Source organism: Heterocephalus glaber, unplaced genomic scaffold, assembly GCF_053883595.1.
Source record: "Heterocephalus glaber isolate CG9 unplaced genomic scaffold, H.glaber_assembly_v1.0 deba00001452, whole genome shotgun sequence".
Taxonomy (NCBI): domain Eukaryota; kingdom Metazoa; phylum Chordata; class Mammalia; order Rodentia; family Bathyergidae; genus Heterocephalus; species Heterocephalus glaber.
The window spans coordinates 17,443,687-17,464,445 of NW_028258302.1; the positions used below are offsets into that span (position 1 = coordinate 17,443,687).

Below are 20,759 nucleotides of genomic sequence, written 5' to 3' on the forward strand. Positions count from 1 at the left end.
CTAGGGTATTATCAGTCTCTCACTAATCCAGAAAAAAAAAAAAAAAAAAAAAAAAAAATATATATATATATATAATTAAAAAAAAATAAACCCAGATGTTGCATTGCTAGATGTTTCAAATGTTGCATGGAGAGGTGTTTAGAAATGTGCAAAACTGACATTATAAAAAAACCCCTTATTTAATGGGGAAAAAATAAGAACCAAGATACATCATGTACAGGTACAAACACCCAATGATAAATGTAAACGTATTGTATACCTAAAATCTACCAATAAAAGAATTTAAGCGAAACAAAACAACAACAAAAAACTTCCTTATTTTTAAAAAGGGTAATTTCCTTTGACCTATTCATCATACCTATCTGACTAAGGAAATAATCAGATTTACACTCTGGGACGTTCATTGTTCTTGCTCTTTTTTTTTATACTGGGGATCGAACTCAGGACCTTGTGCTTGCAAGGGAGGAATGGTGCCACTGAGCTAAATCCTCAGCCCACTGTTCATTGTTGATAGTCATTGCAGGTTATTAACAACCTGAATATCCAATAAGAGGGCACCTGCAGTGTACATTTTCACACAGCAGCTCAAGAGTACTGGGCAATCATTCCAAAAACATGCTTTCAATCCCTCATAATGCCACGGGGAAATATTCCACAAGCAAGACTGCATCCAACAACCAAGTTCAAAAATCCTACGTATAATATGGCCCCACATCTGTAATACCAGAAAAAACAAGGAGATAAACTAAAATATGAACAGAGATAGTCACCAAGTAATAAGTAGGTGGTTTCTTTCTCTTTTTTTGGAGACAGGGTCTTGCTAAGTTGCCCTTGCTGACCTTAACTCCTGATGCTCCTGCCTCAGCCTCCCAAGTAGCTGGAATTACAGGTGTGTGCTATCATTCGTGGCTCAGAGTAGGTAATTTAAAAAAACTCGATTGTTCTAAGTGGTTATGGCCTCCCCTCATGTTTCTCTACTTCCCTGTTTTATGTATTTGAATGGGCATTTCTTTTCTTTTGGGTCCGCTCTGCCCTGTATATGTAGAGAGCCTGCCTGTGTCTGCCTGCAACAAGCATGCACACCCTGGACTCATCTCTCAGCTGACGCTGCATTTGTTGCTTTCCTGTTAGAAACATGCAAAAGTCCCATATTGAAAAATGAGCACTTGCCTTATAGGAGAAGGAGACTTCATTCACACTCACGGAGGTGGCGCTGCTAGTGGGCAGAAGCTGCTGCAGCTGCAGGCCTGCGCCGGGGGCCGTGTCCATGGTGGTCTAGTGGCACATCCTGCCCAAGGTGACTGAGAGCCAGAGCAGATGCTAAGCCTGGCCCCAGCCGGAAGCCATCTCTCCTTGCATTCACCTCCCTCCAGCAGCCATCTCTTCCTCACGCCAAAAGAGTACTTGAGGCTCTTTTGGCTGATGTACAGGTTTCTCTTCAGGTTCTCTAAGAGAAGAGCCAATGTCTGTGTCTCCTGAGCAGGCAGGCAAGGGTGTATTTTCTGAATCTTGCTGTGCTCTAGGGTGGTGGAGAGGAACATTAAAAGTGGATGTTCAGAGAAGCAGTGAGCCCAGCTTTGCTCCCTGAGACAACTATGAGAACAAAACACAACTAACTGGCCATGAGAAGTGAGGCCAGTGAAGACATTGTGGCACGCCATCGGCCCTTTAAGGGAGATATCACACATCTACATCAAAAGCTTTCTCTCTAGCTCTATACCTCCTCTTTCCTCTCCTACTCTCCTTTCCACCCATAATTTAAACTCTTCTTTTCCTTATAAGTTCTTAAGGACAAGTAGTAGAACACTACCGAGTCCACTACTCCACATCTCAAAAACAAAAAAAAACAATCCTGGACCATTAAAAGGGAGTCATCATCTGGGTTCCAATGTAGGAAGAAGCAAAGAATGAGAAGAGAAGCTAAACTCCAGGGAAGATGGAAGAGCTGCCTGCTACCCAAGGTCTGCCTGCACAGGTGAGGGGGTGCTGCACTGGGAGGTGGAAGGCCTGAGTGACCGGGTTCCTTTGCCTCTTAGAGACTCAGCGTCCTCATCTGTAAAGTAGGGGTAATACATGGCCTCAAGCAGAACCAGCAAGGATGATCATCCCTGTTAATTTCATTGGACTGATACTCTCTCAAGCTTTTCTATCAAATAGAGAAAAAAGAAAATATACCCATAGTGTTTGGGGCCAAACCCTTGCTAATGGTTTCATGTATTTAAAAAAATCAACCCTGGAGTAGGGATTTAGCTCAGTGGTTCCATCGCCTGGCTCAAAAGTGCAAGGTCCTGAATTCAATCCCCGTACCAAAAAAAAAAAAAAAAAAAAAATCAACCCGAACACCAAAACCAAAAAGCCCCAAACAAAACTCATACGAATTTGGATTCTACTGCATATTCTATGTTTATTCTAATATAAACATGTTTTAAATTGCTTTTGATCTGCTATGTACTGTATGTTCTATCTTGGCCAGGTTACTTAACTGTTTAGCCAGTTTCCTTAGCTATAAAATATGGGTAATAATGTTCTTATCCTACAGGACATTTGTGCAAATTTGATGAAATAAGGCATGCAAAATTCATGCACAGCAAATGGTCAAGCGATGTCAGCTGTTATTAGTATTAATTTTGTTCTCACTAGTTTATTCATTTAATTTATTCATGCTTATCCTTTCCTTTCTATCAGGCATCCACCCAAGGAAGAGTTATTGAGGGCTCACTGTGTGCTAAATAGACACAGTTTCTACCATGCCCCAGGATTCAGAGAGCTGACTATTCTGTAGCTTCTGCCATCACGCGCTAGGCCCAGGAATTCTGGTACCTGGCGTGAATTGCACCTGCCTAAGTCATAGGTCAAACACTATATCCAGTACCTAGGAGATAAAGATGCAGGCTTAGTATGGTGCAGCTACAAGATCATTTGGCCCTCCCCTTTATCAAAGGGCCTCACAATTAAATTACTGCTCTGCCTCCAGTTGAGGTAATATTCATACAGGAGATACACTCATCAGGGAACTCTTAACTCACATCCCACAACCAGACTTCCAGGCCTGTAAAAACCTGTGAATAAGTTTTTGAAAAATTATGGGGAAAGCATAATTATCCTTCACTAGACTTTTATGTGCATGTGAAAAGCATTCTTGTGTTAAATTTCTGTATCCAGTCTTGGCATTTTTAATATAATGAGAGTCATAGAAAAGAGTAGCTCAGGGTTCTTTCTACCTCTGAGAGGTTCTGGGAGGTGTCCCACCTGGAGATGAAGGCGGACTGGGCATAAGTTGCAGAAAGGTGTTTGCTGAATCCCCTGAGATCTAGCCCAGGGCCTGGTAAAATGACTTGTACACACACACACACACACACACACACACACACACACACACACACACCCCGCCTCAGCCTGACTGCAGGCCTGTTAAGCACCTGGTGTGCTATGGTCACTTCACAGTCAAAAATGCCTGACTCAAGCCCAGTCAATCACAACTCTGAAGCAACAACAAACAGATATACCCAACTCCACCCACAGCATTTCAGGGAAAACAAACAGGCCTCGGGGACCTGCTAAGAGGGTGGCAGGGATCCAGGCCTCTTAATATCCTTTTAGCTTAGCTGCTTTTCTAGTTTTGCTTTTGTTTATGGTGGTTTAATTGGCTTTTAAACAGCACCTCCCACCCCCAGGAAACCCTGGGCCTCTACAGCATCTCTTAGAAGGACAGAAGAAGGTTCTCTTTCAGCTGCTGGAAGTTTGCACTGAAAGCCTTGGTGGAACTCTGCAAGTTTTACTTCCTTATAAGGCACACGTTCTTTGCCTAGTGACTCTCTTTTCCTGGTTCCAGGGCTAAGATGTTGGCATATATGCTCAAGAGGTAAGCAGCCACCTCCATGATGACAGTCACAGGTCATGGTCATTGACTCCACAGAAGAAAGAGAAGTCATCAGGTGCTCGCCTCCACTCCCATGCCCCAGCCCTTATCGCAATGCATTATTTTACCAATCTCACAGAGCAGGTTTCACAGAGGAAGTCACCTTGGCTCGTGGCCGCTAAGAGGAGGGTCTGTATTAGAATTTGACTCTAACTGAAAACATAAATAAAATATGTGCTTTCCCACCACCTGACGATTTGGCTTCTGGCTGGTGAGTGTCAGTTACATGCCAAGCTTTCCCTGTCTTGGGCTTTGGCTCTTGGGGAAGGGTTTCTCCCCTCCCATTGAGCTAGAAACTGCAGGTGCAGTAAGGCAGACCTCTGTTCCAGCAGCCAGCGTAGACCAAGAATGCATCCCTTCATCCCACCTGCCAACTCCACCATCTGCTATTCCAGAATGCCCGAGCCGGCATCCAGAGAAATCATTTTGGCAAAGTTACTGTATTTCACTTCCTTCCTGATTTGGTAAAGCCTGGCATCATCTTTATTAAGGCAAGCCCGTGCCCCGTCCCCTCTCTCTGCTGCAAAAATGGATTTAAAAAAATAGAAGAACTTCCAAGGCAACAGGATCCAAACGGACAAGGTTGGCGACAGCAAGGCGAGAGGAGGGTGTTTACACCAGGGCTTGTTGGATGATTATAAATGCATAGCTTTCCTGAAAAACTAAGGCTGAATTCAGGTTCCCTTTCTCCCCAGTCTTAACCACGACTCACCGGTGGCGTTTCCTCTAAGGTCCACCTATCAGAGGTTTCTGAGAAATAGTTTGGACTCTTCGCGCAACCAGGAGGCACAGCCTCCTTAATTTCTTCCTCACTGGGAGATGCCAAAGTGCTGCAGTGTTTTGCTTTCAAAGATCGCGATTTGATTTGTCGGGAAGCCTGCCAGTCAGAAGCTGGCGGGGGTTTCGAGCATGCGAATGGCTGTGAGCAGGGGTTGGGTGGGACAGCCTCTGGCAATTGGCTGCGCTGCTAAGCTTGCTTGAAGCGTAGGGGAGAGACCTGGGCTGGAGCCTGCCGCTCACCTGGAGGGGTCCCCTCTAGCGGCCACAGGAAGAACAGTGGAACTCCTTTCCCCCATCTCTGGCTGTCCTGAGGAGCTAAGGTGATTGCTCACCTCCACCTGCCTAACAGGTGAGCTTGGCTTCAGCAGCTGGCCAGGGATCTTCCCTTATTCTCGCAGCCACCTCCAGGGTTTTGCTCCTTGCTCTTTTGCACCCCACGTTCCCACCAGGTATTCAAATCCTAAGCGTCAAGACCCAGCTCCTCCAAAGGCCTCGCGGGTCCTGGGAGCCCTGAGTACCTGTCCTGTCCTCTCTTTCCTCCCACCTGTGGGCTCCAGTTCAGTCATGCTGAAGGGCGACAACCTGCCTAGCGCTCGATTACAGTTTCCCTAAGGTTCGGCAGTCATAAACATGCGGATGGAGCTCTGCAGACGACAAAAAGCTTTTCATCACACACGTTTCCTTTCATGTGCATGCTTTTTGATTAGATCCTAGCAGCAATCTCTTGAGTGATACATTAGGATCATGCCCGTTTCACCGACAAAGAAGTAACATTTGGGAGCGACCTCTTGGTCCATAGTGGACCACTATGGATCCACAGCCTGGGACAGGGAGAGCTCAGAGAACACACGTAAGAAAGAAAAGAGCTGAAACAGTGCAACAACTGCCCTCAGGCCAGCAGCACTGCTGCGAGAAGTTTCTGGGGCGTGGGTGGCAGAGGCTGCGACCAGGGAAGAACGTGCCAAGGTCAATTTATGTTTGGATTTCATCGTCAATTCAAAGGGAGCCATTGGAGGGCTTAAGCAGAGAAGTAACAAGATCACACAGTTGCTCATACCAATCTCTGTTGTTTGTCATAAACAGGGATTGGATACTGGTAAATCCTCTCGAGTTTATTCCTGGAAGTAGTTTTTGAGTGAGGAAAAAATGTAAACCTTTTGATCTATGACAAGAGTTTTGATAAAAATCCTATTACTTCTCCCACAGGTCCTGGGATAACTAATTTAACCTGAACCCCAGAAGTCTGGCCTCTTCCCTGCGAATTTTGAAACAGCTCTCATGATTGGTCAACAACTTTTCACGCAAAAGAAACAGAGGACACTATTGGCTGAACGAAGGTGGCCGGCAAAGGTTAGGCGGGTGGTTGCCATAGTGACCGGGAGGTTGGGCCCGCCGTACTGAACCCCCAGGACAGACAAGGTAGGAGAGGGTTGCGGTTGAGAGACCACTCAGTCCTTGAAGTCATGAGGAGGAGGATACGGCTCACGTCATGGGGCACCCACTGAGACCTCCGGGCTCTGGGTGCGTGCAGAGTAGCTGCGCCAAATGAGGTGGTCCCTCAAGAGTGGGAAGGTGCTCCTTCCTGGGGACATGTCCTCCGAGTGTAATCCCCCGGAAAAGTGTTCCCTCGCCGCGCCTTCGCTTCTTCTTCTTTTTTTTTGGTACCGGGGATCGAACTTGGGCCCTTGCGCCTCTGTGAATGACTTGGGGTTCAGACCCCTCTGCCTCAGCGTCGCGAGTGCACAAACGTTTTTCGAGCTCTGGTGCACCCTAATCCCTGACCCACCCAGCTAATTGGGGTGTCCCTCAGCAAACATTTTCCCTTCTCTGGGCCTCGGTTTACCTATCTGTAAATTGAGAGGGTGAGACTGAGATCTAGTAATCTCTAACTGGCCAGTTAAATTCCTTTCAGCTCTCTGACACACTTTCTCAGACTAAGAAAAATATCAAATGAGTTATTTACCTGAGAATCCCTTTGAAAAATGTAAAAATACTCACAAGATGCTTAATAGCATTATAAAGTGGAGAAAAATCACCTGTAGTCAAACCTGCTTATGTAAATTTGACATTTCACATAAAGTAACCGTATACCTGGTTTAGGATATGTCAATATATGTCCTGTACAATAATACATACAGGTGTATAAAACATATGATAATACTATAATTTGAATATATAAATAGAACAATACGGTAGCATATATCATAACTTTTTTGTAAAAACAATTGGTAAATGAAAGCATACCTATTGTTGTAACTGTGAGTTACATACTTACAGAATCTAGCTCTGGGAAGATCATAAAGTAATAAATACACAAAATACTTTGGATAGTGAAAAGTGCATTAAAAAGTAAAGCAAAAACAAAACAAAACAAAAAATCAGAAAAGACAGCCATAGTGGCGCATACCTGTAATCCCAGGACTAGAGAGGCTGAGGCAGGGGGTTCTAGGCCAGGCCTAGGATACATAGTGAGTTCAAGGCCAGTCTGAACTACATAACAAGAGCTTGTCTCAAAAACAACAAAATACAGCTGGTGCTTCTTAAGAGAGAGCGGTTGGGGAAGTCATTCCTAAGGTTTGAGGAGAAACCTAGATGAATCTGATCATAGGATCAGAGGACACTGCTCTTTATACTGAGGAGAAGGAAACCCCCACACTATGAGGATGTATTGAAAATGCCACTGAGGGGCCGGGGATTTAGCTTAGCGGTTTTGTTGCCTGTTGCACAAGCGCAAGGACCTGAGTTCGATCCCCAGTACCAAAAAAAAAAAAGAAAATGCCTCTGAGAGCCCATGTGGGGGAAGAGGATTAGTCTTTGGGTGATGAGATATGACAGCTGCCTTCAAATTCTTGAAGGACAATCACATATAACAGTGGTTTTCAAAACCATTTTGACTGTTCATGGTAATAAATGCATCTTATGTTATGACCCAGTGCACACACATGCACATGGAAATGTCATAAAAGACTATGGACTATTATTTGAATTTTGAAACTCATCAATGTACCAGAGGAATGAGAATTATGCTAAGTTGATTCCAAGGGTTGGAATTAGAATGTCCTAAAAAAAAAAAAAGGAAGAAAGGAAAGAAAGACTTTGATATGGGAAGGAACTTTCTAGCAATTAAAACTTCCCAACAGTGAACTACCTCAAGGATTTTCAAATTGTGTTCTGGAGAATCCTAATATTCTGTGAAAATTCAAAACAGTCTCAAATATTTGGTTATATTTTGAAGATTGTATATGATATCCTAGCCTTTTTTTTTTTTTTTTTTTTTAGTACGGGGAACAAACTCAAGACCTTGCGCTTGTGAGGCAGGCGCAGCGCTGCTGAACTAAATCCCAGGCCCCATCCTAGCTTTTAAATATCAACCATATCCACTCAGGGGTACTAAATGTCAAAATTTAGCATGTTAAGTGTGTAATGTCCTAAGGGTTTTCATAGAAGTTAAGAGTGAGCAGAAGTCAGACTTCTTGAGTTCAAAACCTGATTCTACCTTACTTCTGGTGTAACCTTAGTGCAAGTCACTTAGCCCTTCACCTTGCAGCCTTTTCATATGTAAAATAGAGGTTTCACCACACTGAATTATTGCAAGGATTGCATAAAGCATTCTATACCAGACATTTAGGACTATAAGAGTTCAATAAATGATAGCTCTTATTTTATGCTGTTAATACATTATCTCTGTACATATATGGAAGTCTAACAATACAAATCTCCTACAGGCAGTAAGCTTTAACACTTAATGTGGCTCATGTTTATCTGCACAAGCATATTAAAAGGAAGGTACTCATATCATTTCCAGTTTATGGAAGAAGAAATAGGCCTAAAACTTTAAATGACTCATCTAAAATCAAAGCTATTAAGTGGCTATTAAGTGGATGTGTGATGTTGATTATGAAGACAGTATATCTTCACTGCACTTTATTAAATTCTAGGTCTATGAAAACCTGTCATAAACAGTTGTATGAGCAGGTGCACTAGTGAGGCACATGTGGGCAGTGCTCTGTTTACACCTGGGCTGGACTGGTTCCCCTGACTTAATCGGTATGCAGTGGAAGACTGGAAAGCATGATCAACAGTGCTGTTCTTAGGTGGCAGGATTATGGATTGTTTAAAAAATTTTGTAATTCTTATATTTTCTAAAATTTGTACAATTTTAATAATTACTATTATACTGAAAAGCTTATTTTTCTAATCACTCATAATTCTCTAATGCTGATGTGCTTTTATTTTATTTTTTTTGGTACCGGGGATTGAACTTGGGACTTTGTGCTTGTGAGGCAGGCACCAGAATCACTGAGCTAAATCCCCGGCCCCTGCTAATGTGCTTTTAAATAACAGCTTTATTGAAGCCAGGGAAGTAGATGGTTCTTACTAAAACAATATAGCATTGAAAGGTGGTAAGTGAACAGTGGCTGCTTTTGTAGCACTAAAAGACATAGTGGAGTGGTGATTGTACTATGATCATATTGATTTGTTCTGTTGTTCTGAATCTCCTAATTTCTTGGAGAATGTTGCCAATAATTCTATTAAATAATACTTTTTAGTACAGATTGTCAGCCAAAAAAGGTTGAGAATAAAGTAAGGAACAAATACTGAGGCAGAAAAGTCTTAGCAGAGAATAAAATCATTTATTCAATACCTCATTCATTATTATTAAATAGTTTAAATTCCTTAGAAAAAATGAGCAGAGTGAAATACAAGTCTGCTCATATAAAAGTTAGCTATGGAAATTAAACTGTGCTCATATACTGTTGACAATTTAAAAAAATAGATAGATACAAGGTGTGATCAAAATATATGATGAATATTTAAATTTTAAAATATTTATTACAGTAAAAAGCACATTGTCGTTATATATACTTCCCTTCGCTTCACACTTTGATCATCCTTCTTGCCAGTTTCTGAATCAGTTTGGGGAGTCCTCTTTCAGAAATGTCTTTATGATATGTGATTAAAACTATCATATGGTGAATGCTGCTGTGAGTGCTATTCAATAGAAGGACAGGTTCAAAAAAACATTACAGTGTGTTTTTATCTACATTATTCACCAGATCTGGCACCCTGTGACTTCTAGCTCTTCTGCAAAGTCAAAAAGACTATGAAAAGTAAAAGTTTTGACTTGACTCAGAACACTGAGGCAGCTGCAACAGTGTAAGTAAAGACATGAAAAAGGACTTCCAGAACTGTTTGAGAAAGCGGCAAGAATGATGGTGTTGTGGTTTAGATCTGGAATGGCCACCAAAGCCTCATGAGCTTAGAGATGGGATTTGTGGAAGGTGATTGGATTATGGGAATGCTATAGCTGCCTTGCTGTTAGGAGGTAGGCCTAGATAGAGGCAGATCATTAGGCTGTGATCTGGAAAGATATGCTTTTCTCCCTGACTACTTCCTTTCTTTCTCTGCTTCCTGGCAGCCAAGACATGAGTAGCTTTATTCCACTGAGGCCCTTCCACCATGTGGTTTCTATGTTTGAGCCAGCTGAACATGGACTGAAATGTCTGAACTGTGAACCAAAATAAACCTCTTCTCATTTAAGTTGTAGGTGTCAGGTATTTGTATCCTAGTTACAAGGAAAGTGACTAAGACAGATTTTGGATCAGAGAAGTGGTGTCATTGCTGTGAATATACCTAATCATGTGATTTAGAAGACTTTGGAACTGGTTTGCAGGAGGAGATTGGAAAGATTTGGAGGTGCCAGCTAGAATCCTGTGAGTTGAGCTTTATGGGAGATTCTGATCAGAGATCAGTTGGCCACAGTCCTGATAAAAATGCAGACAGTAAAAGCCAGACTCAAGAAGTTTCAGTTGGGAATAAGGACTCCATTGACAGTTGGTCTCCAGGCCATGTGTATACTCCAGCAGAAAATTTGTTAACATTTTTCTCATGTCCTGAGATTTTGTGGGAGACTGAGATTAAGGGCAGCAGAGTAATTTATCTGGCAGAGGAAATTTCAAGGCAGCCCAGTGGTCAGGTTGTAGCTTGGGTACTACTGGTGATTTTTAGCAAGATTTACACTGAGAAACAGGAGCAAAAATCTATTTTAAAAGTTTTCACTTTCCCCAGAAAACAAAGCCTTATGCATCGTGAACATTTTGTGGTGCCCTTGAGAGTGAGGTTGCTGAAAATATTAAGAAGAACCCAAGTACTTTTCATCTGGACAATAGGAAGTATGCCTAAAGGCAATCTTACCAAAAAAGAAAATAAAAGACCCAAATCAATGCAATTAGAAATGGAAAAAGTGAAGTCAGAATTAACTCTGGTAACCCAGAAGATTATTAGTAATTACTTTGAGAATCTGTACTCTAATAAAATGGAGAATTTAGAAGAAATTCCTAGATACATATGAACTATCAAAACTAAGCCAAGAAGACATAAAAACCCCAAATAATCTAATATCAGGTAACAAGATTCAGGAAGTAATTTTTTTTCTTTTGGTACTGGAGATCGAACTCAGGACCTTGCGCTTCCACCGCAGATGCCAGAACCACTAAGCTAAATCCCTGCCCCTCAGGAAGTAATTTTAAAAAAACTTCCAACTAAGAAAAGCCTAGGTCCCACTGGACTCATAGGAATCCGTTCTATAAGAATCAAATTCTACAAGAACTTTAGGGAAGACCCAATGCCAATACTCCTCAAAATCTTTAATGAAATTGAAAGGGAAGGAGTACTCCAAAAGTCATTCCTGGAAGCTAGCATTACTCTAAATCCCAACCCAGAAGAGGACCCAACCAAAAAAGAGAACTATAGGCCAATCTCTTTAATGAACATAGATGAAAAAATCTTCAACAAGATACTGGCAAAGAGGATGCAACAAATCATCAAAAGATCATACAACATGACCAATTAGGATTCATCTCAGGGCTGCAGGGATGGTTCAACATATGCAAACCAATACATTCAATATGTCAAATAAAAAGAAGCAAGGGCAAAAATCTTATGATCATCTCAATGCAGAAAAAGCCATTGACAAAATCCAACATCCATTCATGATTTTAAAAAGCCTGAAGAAAATAGGTATAGAAGGACCTTATCTTAATCTGATAAAAGCCTTTTATGATGAACCAGTAGCCAACATCATATTAAATGAGGAGAAGCACAAAGCTTTCCCTCTAAAATCAGGAAGAAGACAAGGATGTCTGCTATCACCACTACTGTTCAATGTAGTTCTCAAAAAATTAGCTAGAGCAACCAGGCAAGAGAAAGAAATGAGATGTGTATAGAAAAGGAAGAACTGAAATTGTCATTATTTGCAGATGACCTGATCCTCTACATAGAAGACCAAAAAAATTCCACCAGAAGAGTCCTAGAATTAATAACCAAATTCTGCAGCATAACAAAATACAAATTCAACACACAAAAATCAATAGCATTCCTGTACACCAATAATAAACTCACCAAGAAAGAAATTAGGGAAATAATACCTTTCATAATAACATTAAGAAAAATTAAATACTTAGGAATTAATCTAAACAAGGAACTAAAAGACCTCTACAATAAAAACTATAGTACTCTGAAAAAAAGGAGATCAAAGAGGACAACAGAAAATGGAAAAATAACCACTGTTCCTGTATAGGCAGAACAAATATAGTCAATATGGCCAGAGTTCCAAAATCTGATACACAGATTTAATTCAATTCCAATTAAAATACTAATAGCATTCCTCACAAAATTAGAGAAAACCATCCCCAAATTCACATGTAACCAGAAGAGACCTAGAATAGCAAAAGCAATCCTGGGCAACAAGAACAAGGTAGGAGGCATCACAATTCCAGACTTTAATGCACTTTCAGACCCAGCTGTTTCTGAGCACAACTCAGGCTGGGCCTGGCTTCTCATCATGGAGGGTGGGGCCTTCCTGGCCTGAGTTTAAACTTCTCAGGAGATCTCTTTCTAGTCCACTCCCTGTCTGCAGCTATCTCCTCTGGCTGTCTCTCACCCAGTCACTGTGGGAGGGTAACATGGGGAGTCCTGAAGTGAAGTTATTTTTGAGTTGTTCTGAGTCCCAGATTTAAATAATCAACACCTTCCTGAAATGGTGCCTGATTAAGCATATTCTGGTGATAGGGAAGGTGTCTGTTACTTGAATCCCTCTCTGGTTGTTGCCTGCTGTGTTGAAGAAGTCCCCTTGGAGCAAATCCTTGCTATGTTTTTGGAGCTCATAATGTCTGTGTGCTCCACTGCCATTTTTCTTTTTCAGTACCAGGAATCAAACTCAGGGCCTTGAGTTTGCCAGGCAGGTTCTGCACCACTGAGCTACCTCCCCGGTCCCTCCACTGCTGTTTTTCCCCAGATGTCCCATCCCTGGATGCTTACTTTGTTTCTAGGGGGCCGGGTTCCTTTCCTCATGAGCTGCAAGCCATGAGCTGGGAAGAATGTCCAGACTGTTTCATTCTTTTCTCTGGATTGTGTACCATCTTTGCAACTTCTCTGTAGCTTCTAATTTTTCTGGTCAGTTCCTTCCTGATTCTAAGTGATCCATTGTTTTTTTCTTCCCCAAGTTGTTATTTTCCAGTGTCTGGATTCTGGATATCAGAGAGGGTGAATTTTGCTACCAGTCACTGTGATAGTGAACCGGACACCATGCTGTGCCTCAATGCCATTTTGTACTTGTGCTTGGACAAAGTGCTTGTGCCTGAACAAAGCACCCAAAACCCCTACATCCTGCTTGGCAGTAAACTTGCTGCAGTTGCAGGATGTTTTGTAGCTCACCTAGTGTGTGAAACTTCCTTGTGCTCCCCTCACTAACCTGGGATGGTTCTGCTTCTGTAAGATTCTGTTTGCTCTCCCCTGACCCCTCCCCAACTGAAAGCATGATTTAAAAGGAGAAATCAAACCACTTCCCATTGGCAAGAGAACTTTCTGGGCTCTAGCCCCTGCTCAGCCCCCAGCTATAATAAACGGGCTCGAATCTGGCACAGAGTGTGGTGCATCTCTATCATTCTAACTTGTCCACAACATCACCACTCTGCCATTTTCCTTCTCCACTACCAAGAACTTTTTTTCCTGCCACTGGGGTCAGTGTGGGAAGCAGTATACTCAGCTACAATACAGGTGGCAAGAGCAAAATTAGGCATCTGGGGGAAGTTCCAAGTGGAGAAGGTTTTGAAAGTCAGCTGGCTCTAGAATTGTACACTTGACACCAATGAATTTTATCATTTGTAAATTATTTTTCAGTAAAGCTAAATGATTAAAATGAAAATAAAATTAAACAGTTCAGTCACTTTGTGAGCAATATCACCAGTGAACTGTTGCAGAGTTCTTACTGTAGACAACACACTGTCCTTTGGACTTGGGAGGTATATCATAGAACTTGGTGAATCTCAGCCTCTACCTCACAAGATTTTTCAGTCTAGCCTTCAGACAGAACAGAACCAAATCATGGTAACAACAGTGTGAAATGATGCCTATCTGGGGGTTTCTTTTGTTGACTTTGGATAGAAATCATAAACTGGCACAAAGTGCAACTCCCTTGATATTAACAGCTCTGGGCTTTGAGGGCCAGTGCCTCTTAGCTGTTAGTGTTAGTTCTTAGTGTTATAGTTCCTGTGGTTCCTGTCCATCCAATAAGCTCCTCAGCAGCCAGTGTCCTCAGCCCTCTTATCAGCTTTAAGAAGCTCTCCCAGCAGCCTTTGCTGTCTCTCTAGGGCTCATCCATTGGTCTCCAAAGGTCGCTGAAGGTTTCTGCAGGTCTCTGCTTGTCTCTACCAGTTTCCACTGTTCTCTGTCATTCTCGGCTCTCCATTGTTCTCTGGAGCTCTTCAGGGCTTATAACCCCTAGTGTTACTAGCTCTTTTTAGTGTAACCCATTCAGCCTATGCTATGTGAGAATAAGAATCATGAGTAAGCAATAGGACAATAAAAGCAAGGCTTTTATCAGGACCTAAGCTGCAACATTGGAGGGTAGTGTACGGAACAGAGCCCTTCTAGACTGACTCAGGGACCTTAGGGTAGTACTACTTATACAGAGGATAAGTGGGACCATGTCTGCAGTCTCCTGCATTTTGTGGGCCTATTTGGCACTTCTGAAATGGTGACAAAGGGGAGCAAAGTCATCTAGAGGTTTCAGGGTAGGGTCATGTAGGACAGGTCCATGTGTCAAGCCAAGTGTGACTAAGGTCAGTACCTCCTGCAGTGGCCATGGGGCATTTGGGGCAGCCTCAGCTGTCATGGTGACAGCTCTATAGAACTATGGAGAAATAGCTGCTTGACTGACAGCTCCTGTTTCTGGAAAAAAAAAAAAGGTGGGATTTAAATCATTACTGCTACTGCTTTGAAGGAGTTTCCAGGAAGGGCAGCAGCATCGATCATGGCCCATTGGGGTTTGAGGATTTTGGAGATTCAGTAATGGGCCCAAGCCTGTTAGATGTGGTCCTTCACCACTCCTTACAGAAGCAGCAATAGTGGCCTGGAAGAGGGGAAGGTTATCACAGCTATAGGTCAAGCTGGGGCTCCTGTCAAGACTTTGGGAGTGAGCACCTAGGCTGCTGCTGAGGGAACTATAGAGGTGGCTGGCAAGAAGGCACTGGGGCTGCCACTCCAGGGCCACCGTTGGGGTGGCAAAGGGGAAGAACATGATGGCTGTCAGTGGGATCACCCCACCTCCCGGCTATCAGAGGGAAAAGGGGAGGGTCAGGCCTCATTTACCTATCTCACCTATAAATATTGTTATTTTTCTCTTTCAGGTGCTTAGAAGAACATGTAGCAGAGGTTTTTGTCAGACAAATGGAACATATCACAGAACTTTGCTAACATGAACTACTCTACACAGAAAGCTGAACACCTTGGCAAACATTCCAGATTTGCAAATAAACTAAAGAAAGGTCTAGTGAATTTAAATAACATGTGCTTCTGGGAGAAAGAGAGTGCTCCTGAGATATGTTTATTTTAGAATACAACAGCACAGGTGGTGGGAATATGGTAAACCTTGGGTTGATCGTCAAGGTCATCCTTAAGGCATGTCAAATGGATTGCCTTTCGCCTCTCTTCCCCAAGTGTGATGATTGGGAAGAAAGGATGAGAAGAAAGGATGAGGAAAGAAGAAGCATGTGTCTTCAAGAATAAAAGCAGGGCTGGGGATTTAGCCCAGTGGTTCCTTCACCTGCCTCACAAGCGCAAGGACCCAAGTTCGATCCCTGGTACCAACAACAAAAAAAAGAGTAAAAGCAGACTTATTATTTCCATGTATCTGGCAAGAATCATAGAACAGATATTTCTTGTTTAACATACCTATTTAAAGGTTGTTTAGATTTATGACTGAGGCTAAAATGTTAGCTTGAATGTCCTTTTTTGGTACAGTTCTGTACATTTTGTTTATAGAGCCCCAGTGTCTTTTTTTGTACAGTATACCATGTTTATACAATACTGTGATTTTTGCTGATTGTACTGTGCAGTACTGTAGTTTTGTGTTCTGTTATATATTACAGTACTGCATGTAAGAGTTATGCAAATAAAAGCAAAGTCATTAAGTTGGAGTTTCCTTTGACCACTTCTTTGTTCTAAATATTGTAATATACATACCATATACAATTCCTCATTTAGTAAGGAATGGAACTCAGTTGTTAAATGAGGAATGTCTGTGCTCAATTTTAGATATGAAAGAGATCTTGCTTTCTTTATTTCCTAAAACTCAAGTTCTGACTGCAAGTCCTTCTTTTTAAAAATTAAAAAAAATTGGGGTCAAGGATTTAGCTCAGTGGTTCTGCCACCTGCTGCGCAAGTGCAAGGATCTGAGTTCAATCCCTGGTACCAAAAAAAATATTTAAAAAAAATTTATTAGTACATGTTTCATTACTCAATGAAGTCTTTCTTTACTTTTAACTTATTTATTTTTAAAGTATGTTTCTTACAGGCAGCATATAGTTGGGCCTTTTTTCTTATCCAATCTGACAATCTCTGTCTTTTTTTTTTTTTTTGGTACCAGGGATTGAACTTGGGTCCTTGCACTTGCAAGGCAGGCAGTGGAACCACTGAGCTAAATCCCTGGTCCCTGACCCCTGTCTTTTAATTGGAATATGTGGACTACTTAAATTTAATGTGATTATTTCTGTATAAATTTAAGTCTATTGTGATTTGATTTCTGTCTGACTCATCTGTTCTTTTTTTCTAGTTTTTTTATATTGAGTATTTTTATGCTTTGATTTCATCTTCTTTGTTAGATTATTAGGAATAACTCTGTGCAGTATTTCCCTAGAGGTTGCCTTAGAGAAAATGTTGAAAAACTTTGGGCCAAATCTGAATATATATATATTTGGTACTGGGAATCAAACTCAGGGCCTTGCACTTGTGAGGCAGGCACAGTGCCACTGAGCTAAATCTCTGGCCCCTGACCCACTATATATTTTTTTTGTTGTTGGGGGGGTACTGGAGATGGAACTCTGGTCCTTGCGCTTGCAAGACAAGTAGCGGAACCACTGAGCTAAATCCCTGGCCTCTGACCTGCTATATTTTTATAAATAAAATTTTGTTGGAACACATTTATTTCTATTTATTTATTTATTTTTGGTACCAGCAATTGAACTTGGGTCCTTGTGGTTGCAAGGCAGGCAGCAGAACCACTGAGCTAAATCCCCGGCCCTATCTCTATTTATTTATCTATTGTCTGTGGGTGCCTTTGCTCTATAATGGCAAAGTTGAATAGTTGTAACCAAGACTCTATAACCTAAAAAATCTAAAATATTTATCTGGCCCTTTATAGAAAAAGTTTATTGATACCTACTTTAGAGTTTATAGTATACAACTTCAACTTATCACTACCTGCCATCAAGTGATGTTATAACACTTCACATATAGTAGACCCTTGAAGAAATATACTTTTATTTTTCTCTTCCTGGCCTTTGTACTATTGTCATCAACATTTTACTTCTACATATATTATAAATCTCATGATATGTTATTATTATTATTATTATTATTATTAGTTTTAAATAGTCAATTATTTAAAAAATTATATACTTTTCTTGTAGCACTGGGAATTGAACCAAAAATCTTCACACTGAGCTACATCCTCAACCCTTTTTTTATTTCTTATTCTGAGACAGGGTCTCACTAAGTTGCTAAAGTGTCCCAATTGCGCTTGAACTTGTCTCCCAGAGTATTTAGATTTTATATATCTATTTAAGTGGATCAATTTATACTTGTAACTTTACATTTTATATTTGCTTAAATGAATGTTTAATATTTCTCAAGCTCTTCATTCCTTTAAGTAGATCCAGATTTCTTTTTTTTTTTAGATCCAGATTTCTAATTGATATCAATCATTTTTCTTCTGCCTGAAGGAGTTCTTTTAACATTTCCTATAGCTCCAGTTTGCTGGTGATTAATTCTTTTGATTTTTGTATATTTATATGTTTTCATTCAGCTTCTGTTTTTGAAGTTATTTTTATTTTTATTTTTTTGAAGTTATTTTTATTGGGTGACAGGATTTCTAAAATTTTCATTACCTTAAAGATGTTTCAAAAAAGTAATCTGCTATTATTCTTTTATTTGTTTCTTTGTATAAAATGAGCCTTTTGCCAGGCATGGTGGCACATGCCTATAAACCCAGCACTTAAGAGGCTGAGAGAGTAGAACTTCCACGAGTTTGAGGCCAGCCTGGGCTACTAGTAAATTCAAGGCCATCCTGTCTCAAAAAAAAAACCCCTTTTCTGTCTGATTTAAAATTTTTCTTTCTATCCCTTTTTTGGGGGGATGGGTACTGGGGATCGAACTTGAGACCTTGCGCTTGTGAGGCAGGTGGCAGAGCCACTGAGTTAAATCCCCGGCTCCTCTTTCTATCCCTTTTTAAAACTGGTTTGATTATTATGTGCCTTGATTCTTCATGTTTCTTGTGTCTGGAGTCCATTGGCTTTCCTAGATCTCTGAATCAGTATTTTAAAAAATGAAACATTTCAACCATCTTTCCTTGAAATGTTTTTTCTAGTTCCCCTCTCCTTATATAGTTAGAGCCTCTACATCTGCTGGACCTGAATTTTCAGATTCATCCAATGGCGGATCAAAAATATTTTGAAAAAATTGTGTTTGTATTGAACACGAGGACTTGTTTTCTTGTCATTATTCCCTAAACAATATAGTATAACAAGCACTTACATGGCATTTACATTGTAGTAAGTATTCTAAGTAATTTGGAGATGATTTAAATTATGAGACAGAATGTGCGCAGGTTGTATGCAAACACTGTGCCATTTCATAAGAGGGACATGCACATCTCAAGATGTTGGTCTCTTCAGGGAGCCCTGGAACATGGTCCATGGAGACTGAGGGACGATTTCTTGTTTGGACATCCGATTTACTGTAAGAGGCTTGTTGAAGTTGCCCTGAAGCTCTCTACACACTGTTACTTTCAGTCCCTTTTCTCTTTCACTTTTTAAAAAATATTTCTATGTTTGTGTCTTTAGATTCATTAATATTGTTTTCCTGCAGTGTCTAATCTCATCCAGTGTAGTTTTAGACAACTTAGCTTTCATATTTAGAAGCTTGAATTGAATCTTTTATATCTTCCGTGTCTTCACTTACTCTGTTCAATCATTTCTTCCAACTTCTATGTGGAATACAGCCGATTTAGTGGTTATAATCAATGTTTATATCTATTAATGCTATAATCTGTATAACTTCTCTGTTAGTTTTGATTGTTTTCTAATCATTTTGAATTATACCTTTCCTTCTCCATACACCTATTGAAGTTTTTGTGGATGACAGATATTTTGAATTTTACTTGTTGGGCACTCTTTCTGTAGTCCTTTATGTGTTCTTGTGCTTTGCTCTGAGATACAGGTAAGTTACTTGGGAACAGTTTCATCTTTTCAGATCATGCCTTTCAGCTTCATTAGCTGGACCAGAGCAGATTTCATCTAGGAGCAACTGCCCCATCTCTGAGGCAAAGCCGGTCTGTGTGCTGGGTGTACAATGAGTTAGGAGGTTTTCCATTACAACTCATGGAAGCAGGAGCTGTGCCTGGCCTGGCCCCATGTGAGCCCCAGGGGTTGCTCCCTAGAATTATCTCAGGTGGTTCTCACCAAGGCTCTGTGTAGTTTCCCCCTGAGTGTGCTAATCTGCTCAGGAAAGCACTTGAAGGGAATCACCACAGAGCTCCACTGCTCTTGCTCAGTTAGCGCCCTCTTCTCTGTGCAGTGCTGTGGACTCAGGTCACCTTGACTTTTCTGGATTCCTTGGCCACCTCCTCAACCCAGGGTGACTATGGCTTCCCCAGATGGCTCTGCACTGGGCAGGGCTGGGAGCTCTCCCTGGGCACTGAGCGGGGCACACTCACTGCCACCCTCCTTTATGTCTTGTCTCTGCCATCCTTGCCTGATATCCAGTGTCTTGATTGTTTCATACATTTTGCCCATTTTTGCTTTTGTTTCTCAGCTAGGAGGGGAATCCAGTCCCATTGTGGCTGCAAGTAGGGATTCAATTACTTAGGGTTTTTCCAAATTCTGTATTTTAAATTTATTCTTATCAAGAGGGCAGCTCTGATACCAGCCACCTCTGTAGCCAGAGCCCTGATCACAATCTCAGTCAAAAGACCACCTTTCCCTGGGAGACTGGCCCCTCAGCCTCTCTTCTGACCCCTTCTCTTTACTACCTCTTCTGCAAACCCTCTTCATTGGCCTGCGGATTTAGGCTTTGAGAGCAAAAGCCATTCCTAGCTACATCTGTGTTTTGCCATCTGCCTATTTAAATGAGGAGGAAAAGAATGAACATACCATTTACTGATTTCTCCACATGTTTACTGCCTGAATATATGTTCAGCTGCCTTTAAATACTCTGTCCTCAGCCCAGGCCTGAGTGTCCCTCTCCCTGTTATTTCATTCATTCATACCTGAGTGCTTACTATGGGCCCAGTTTAGGAAGAGAAAGCATAGCAAAGAACTTAAGGGCCTGGGATCAGGACATAAATTGTGTTCAAACTGCAGCTCTTTCATTCATGGCAATTGTGAGAGTGATTTGGGTGAGTAACTTCTCCCTCTCTGCCTCAGTTTCCTCATCTGTTAAACTGATTCCTAATAGTCCCTCTTGAGGGGCCCCTTTTGGCATTGGGCCTCCCTCTCTGAAAAAT

General features: G+C 41.3%; 2 protein-coding genes across 8 annotated transcripts in view; one reads left to right on the forward strand and one right to left on the reverse strand.

Annotated features, from left to right (window-relative positions):
* Nucleotides 1-1,463, reverse strand: part of Nipal3 (NIPA like domain containing 3) — a 44,563-nt gene extending 43,100 nt beyond the window's left edge. For 2 of the 3 annotated variants that reach the window (XM_004850593.3, XM_004850594.3), the window contains exon 1: nucleotides 1,171-1,463. In XM_004850593.3, the coding sequence (XP_004850650.1) occupies nucleotides 1,171-1,269 (99 nt within the window). In that variant the 5' untranslated portion in view covers nucleotides 1,270-1,463. The remainder of the gene's footprint in view (nucleotides 1-1,170) is intronic. The other variant, XM_021263070.2, reaches the window with a different exon arrangement.
* Nucleotides 1,464-4,877: 3,414 nt separating this feature from the next.
* Stpg1 (sperm tail PG-rich repeat containing 1) overlaps nucleotides 4,878-20,759 on the forward strand; it is a 50,470-nt gene continuing 34,588 nt past the window's right edge. Inside the window, exons 1-4 of one of the 5 annotated variants that reach the window (XR_015452786.1) lie at nucleotides 4,878-5,048; nucleotides 5,906-6,049; nucleotides 9,757-9,856; nucleotides 15,388-15,525. The gene's annotated coding sequence lies outside the window, so the exon portion shown is untranslated. Of the gene's footprint in view, nucleotides 5,049-5,905; nucleotides 6,119-9,756; nucleotides 9,857-15,387; nucleotides 16,171-20,759 lie in introns of those variants that run through there. The other 4 variants (XR_015452787.1, XR_015452788.1, XR_015452785.1 and 1 more) reach the window with 4 other exon arrangements.